This window comes from Poecilia latipinna, unplaced genomic scaffold (genome assembly GCF_001443285.1).
Source record: "Poecilia latipinna isolate Pla-1442-1.1 unplaced genomic scaffold, P_latipinna-1.0 Scaffold4097, whole genome shotgun sequence".
Taxonomy (NCBI): Eukaryota; Metazoa; Chordata; class Actinopteri; order Cyprinodontiformes; family Poeciliidae; genus Poecilia; species Poecilia latipinna.
The window spans coordinates 10,727-15,846 of record NW_015116713.1 but is presented as its reverse complement, the minus strand read 5'-3'; the positions used below and the strand labels follow the sequence as shown (position 1 = coordinate 15,846).

Sequence of the window (5,120 nt, the reverse complement as noted above, 5' to 3'; positions counted from 1 at the left end):
GCAGCAGTTCATCATGAGTAGATTTGATAAACTATCCTGGTATGAACACAAACTAACAGACTGAAACCTGTTGACAGGACATCTTGGGGAGGGAAATCAGAACAGCCAACAGGAAGTCGATGTCGATCCTGAAGGTTTTTACAGAAGTTCTGAGGTTCCTGAAGGACGATGCTCTGAAAACCATCAGATCTCATCCAGAAGGAGGAGAGTTCACAGCATCTGACTTCACCTGGGTGCTGACTGTTCCTAAAAGCTTGGATTATTCCTCTAAACAGTTCATGAAAGAAGCTGCAGTTCAGGTAACATCATGTTTTTAGAGTCATCATCTCTGAATGTTCATCAGAATCAGACTTCTGGTTTCTCCTCCAGGCTGGTCTTGTAACAGACGCCACTAAAGACAAACTGATGTTTGTTCTGGAGTCAGAAGCAGCTTTGACCTGGTGTTTGAAGCTTCAACCTGATGGTTTCATCACACAGAACCACAGCAGAGACTCACAGGATCAACCTGCAGGAGCAGCAGAACCTGATACCAGCTGGAACGGTACTGAGTGGATCTGTAACGTCTGGCAGACAAACATTAACAGGTTTTAGTCTGTTTGTAGGATATGTGTGATATATGAATGGATTCTCTAGATGATCCGTTTGGACTAATTGAATTGAAGCAAGTCATGTAAAAGTATTTGATTATTGAGAACAGGGACAAAATGGGTTTAACTTTCCCCATTTTTTTATTATTCCTCAAGCTTATGTATTCAAATATGACAAATAATGTTTTGGGAATGTAAAGACGCTAAGGTGCAGGCTCCCAGTTGCAACATTTATTTTGAAAATTAAATTTTTAATGGACCTGATCCAGAACGTTCTCATCACCATCTGACAAAAATAAATATAAAATTATTTCAATGACTCTATTAGTGATATTTTTACTAAGACAAATGCTTCTCAAGAAACAAAAATATTATTTAAAACAAACAACAAAAAGTTCATCTGACGGAGTTGATATAGAACTGAAGGTGACAAACTAGTGAATAAAATAAAAACTTGATACATGTGAAGTAATGCAATGTATGTAAAATACATTAAAATGAATTAATTGCAGATTTAAGTGAAATTTGACAACAATTTCACTGAAAGAGTCACAAAAACTGATGGAGTTGACAAAAAGCCAAACTACCTCAATTTATATGATGTTATTCTGAAGGCGGTCATATTGTAGCTCATCAGGTCCATGAAATCTTTACATTGACCAAAATGAAGCTTTTATTTCACAAAATGTCATCAAAGTTTTGTAAATTGTTAGTTATGGAGTTGACACATCATGGTTGTGACGAGCAGCTTAGGAATAAAAAGAAAAAACTAAAGAATAACATAAGCTAACCAGAGCTAACTAGCCTGTTAGCAAAGGAAGAGAAAGGAAGAGGTCATGGGGTCATCAGAGGTTCTGGTGCCCTGACAGGTCACCAGCTGGAGATGGGCACTATGACCTCCTGACCCCACTAGGGACAAGGATGAACAGAAAATGGATGGATGGATATTTTGTGTATATTTTCTTACAGCGTTGTTCTTTTTCCATAGGTCCTGTTTGGTCCTCCAGAATCACTGTTTTACATTTTTGTTCATAAATGTTTCACCACATCTTTTACCAACCTAACAAATTCTAATTTCCTCCTTCATCTAATAACTGATTGTTTTCACCTCGGCCCAGAATCTGGGAATAAATCTTTTAAATCACTGAGGGGGAAATTTGCTTCACTCTTTATTGCTGAATAATTTTAATTCAGCCACAATGGAGAGTTTTCCAGTATTAGTTCATGTTTGAGACGATGTCTCAGCATCTTAATGATGATTTTATTTTAACCAATCAGAGGCAGACTTCCTGGTTTCCTTCCGTTTTTCTTGAGTCCATCAAATTTTCTTATAAATCTCGGATATCAGACCTTTTGTGGACCGAGTCTTTATGAAACCAGAGTTTCTGGTCTTAAACTCTCCCATGAAGGTCAGTTTTACCAAGTCTCTCTCTCTCTCTGTCTCTCTCTCTTTCTCTCTCTCCCTGTGTGGAGTGGAAGGAGAACGAGTGTGAGGTTTTCTAAAGGTTTGAACTTCACCAGTGGTGATTCACTTGTTTCACACTTTAACACGATCTGTTTCCACTGGTGTTTCAATAGTGTCTTTTTTCGGCCCACTAAGTTTTTAGCTCGGTGCGAAGGCCAGGAAAAGTTACGGTGCTGCAGCTTTAGGAGCCTTTCATGTCGACATGGTATTAAAATACCAGTTGATGTGGATTTTTCGGTTGAGGAGGTTTGGCTGTTGGGGAACTTGTTGGGTGTGAAAGTGTGAAGGCAGCGTCCAGGATGAATAATGCAGTGGTTGTTTTTGGACTCGATCGACAAGGTGAACAGCGTAGTTGAGAGGAATTGTTTTGAGAAATACACAAACTACTGTTTTCCCTTGAATGAACCTGCTAAAAAGATCATCCTGTCTAATTTGCCTCCTTTCATCAGTGATGATGTGTTGCTGAAGGAATTGTCTCGTCACGGTCAGATCGGTCAGACCGGGTCGGCAATGAAAATGCTCCCATCGGGATGCAAATCAGCAAAACTGAAACACGTCGTTTCATTTAGAAGACAAGAGTTTATGATTCTCAAAAACGGTACAGAGGAACTGAGTATAGTGATGAAATTTAAAGTTGACGGCTTTGATTCCACTATTTTTGCAACAACTGAAACTATGAAGTGTTTGGATGTAACCAGGAGGGCCATTCGGTTCGTATTTACCCTGAAAAGGTTCAAAAAGAGATTGTTCAGGTTAATGGAGACCCAGAGCCTGAGACATCAGCAGATACTATGAATGGAGCTACATGGGAGCAGCTGGGAGGAAACTCTGGTGGCTGATGCTGGAGAAGGAGATCAAGAAATTAACGCTGGGGAGGGAGTTTCAACAGGAGACCAAAAGACGTCCAATGTTTCAGAACGTGACATTGAGGATGTCATTACTTCTCCTGAAGAGAGTAAAGAGTCAAACGACGACACAAGAAGGATTACAAGAAGAAATGGATGTTGATGACTTGGTTCATATGGAGGGAATCTGATCAGGATGATGAAAGTGTTTTTAAAGTACCAAACACTAAAAGAAAATCTAGAGAAGCTGAAGGGGTAAAACCTAAAAAGACTCAGTTGAAAGAAAAGAGTGAAAGAAAGTGATTCAGAGGTTTTATCTGATTCTGATAGTGATAGAGAATCTGATTCCTCTCTTCCTGATGGCCAGAGTACTAATGGTTACAGTCCAGAGCAGATTAGAAGGTTTTTGGAAGCAACTAAAGGAAAACAGGATGTGGTCATAGAGGATTTTTTTCCAATAGAAAATAGTTTGTTGACTCAGCTAAATGGTTAATGAGACGAAGGACTTCTGATGGGTTAAGGGTCACTGAAGTTTATAGACTTTGAAAACTGGTGCAAAAAGTCAGAGCTCAAATTTTGTGAGTTTCATGAAAGTCAGTATTTTTTTTCTTTGGATCTTTTTTGTGTGAATATGAGTAGATTTAAAATCTCATCTTTAAACCTTAATGGTGCAAAGGATGTGAAAAAGGGCTGTGTACTTTGAACTTTTAAAATCTAAATGCATTGATGCAGCTTTTGCTCCAGAAACTCAGTGATGTTGATAATGAGGCTGATTAGATGGAAATCTTGTTCTGAGTCATAAAACTTCACTAAGTGCTGGAGTAGCTTTTCTTTTCTCAAGAAACTTTCTTCCAGTTTCTATTGAAACTGAAGATGTTGAAACTGGAAGATTGTTAAAAGTTATTAAGTATGAAAATATAAAGTTTATTTTACTGAATGTATATGCTCCTGTGAATCCAAGTGAACGTTGTGTGTTTTTAGAAAAGTTAGCAGATAAACTATTAAATTGTGTCAACAGATTATTTAATTTTAGGAGGTGATTTTAATTGTACAATAGATGATCTAGATGGGAATCATTTGGAGCCACAAGGAGAAAATTGAAACGTTTTATTGAAACATGATTTAGCTGATATGTGGCGATTTAAAAATGGAAAGATAAGACAATATTCCTGGTCTCATTGTGAAGAGAATTATATTACTTTGGTAAGATTAGATGGGTTCTGTTGTTTTGGGCTCCATTTACAAATATTTAAATTATGCACTATGTCCACTGGGCTTTTCTGATCAATGTATGATTATAGGGAATGTGTTTATTAATAATTTAAGACCTAAAAGTGCATATTGGCATTTCAATACTGTTTTGTTAAATGATGGTTGTTTTAAAACAGGATTTTCTTTTTTTGGAAGCAGTGGAAACTCATGAAATGTCAGTTTACGTCTGTACAGCAGTGGTGGGATATCGGTAAAATTAAAATTCAGCAGTTTTGTAATCAATACACTTACAATGTTACAAGAGAAATGGTTTGATCTGTTGAGGAATTAGAGACTGAAATTGTGGATCTTCAGAGTTTTTGTGAGTCCACAGGAAATCGAGGCCATTTTCAGGCTCTCAAAAGGAAAAAAATCTGCTTTGGCTGATCTGCTTGGGCTCAGAGCAGGGAGCTCTGGTACGTTCACGTTTTCAACATATCTCTGAAATGGATGCTCCCTCTAAAGTCTTCTTCAGTTTGGAGAAGAAAAATGGACAAAATCGTCTCATTCATTGGTTCTGAAGATGGAAAAGAGTTGACAGATCCCACCGAACTGTGGAAAAGAGCTGTGGACTTTTTTCACAGTGAGTTTAGAGACGACTCTGTGATGACAGAAGAGTTTCTCAGTGACTTGCCAAAGGTGTCAGACCAAGACCATGTCATTTTGGAGCATGCTCTGACGTTGGAAGAACTGCAGGGGGCGCTGCTGAGCATGGAGAATGGCAAAGCTCCAGGAATAGACGGTTTGCCTGTGGAGTTTTCTAAATCGTGTTGGCCTGTGCTGGCTGAAGATCTGTTGGAAATCCTCTGTGTGACAAGGGGAATGTTACCCCTTAGCTGTCGCAGAGCTGTGCTCACTCTTCTGCCTAAGAAGGGTGATCTGTATGAAATGAGGAACTGGAGGCCTGTCAGTCTGTTGTCTACTGATTACAAGATCTTCTCTAAAGTGTTGGCGTCCAGACTGAGAAAAGTG

General features: G+C 38.6%; 1 protein-coding gene across 2 annotated transcripts in view; it reads left to right on the top strand.

Annotated features, from left to right (window-relative positions):
* The window catches only part of LOC106942190 (heat shock 70 kDa protein 12A-like), a 6,457-nt gene extending 5,544 nt beyond the window's left edge, over positions 1-913 (top strand). The window contains exons 2-3 of one of the 2 annotated variants that reach the window (XM_015025400.1): positions 78-299; positions 370-913. In XM_015025400.1, the coding sequence (XP_014880886.1) occupies positions 78-299; positions 370-591 (444 nt within the window). In that variant the 3' untranslated portion in view covers positions 592-913. The remainder of the gene's footprint in view (positions 1-77; positions 300-369) is intronic. The other variant, XM_015025402.1, reaches the window with a different exon arrangement.
* The last annotated feature ends 4,207 nt before the right edge of the window (positions 914-5,120 follow it).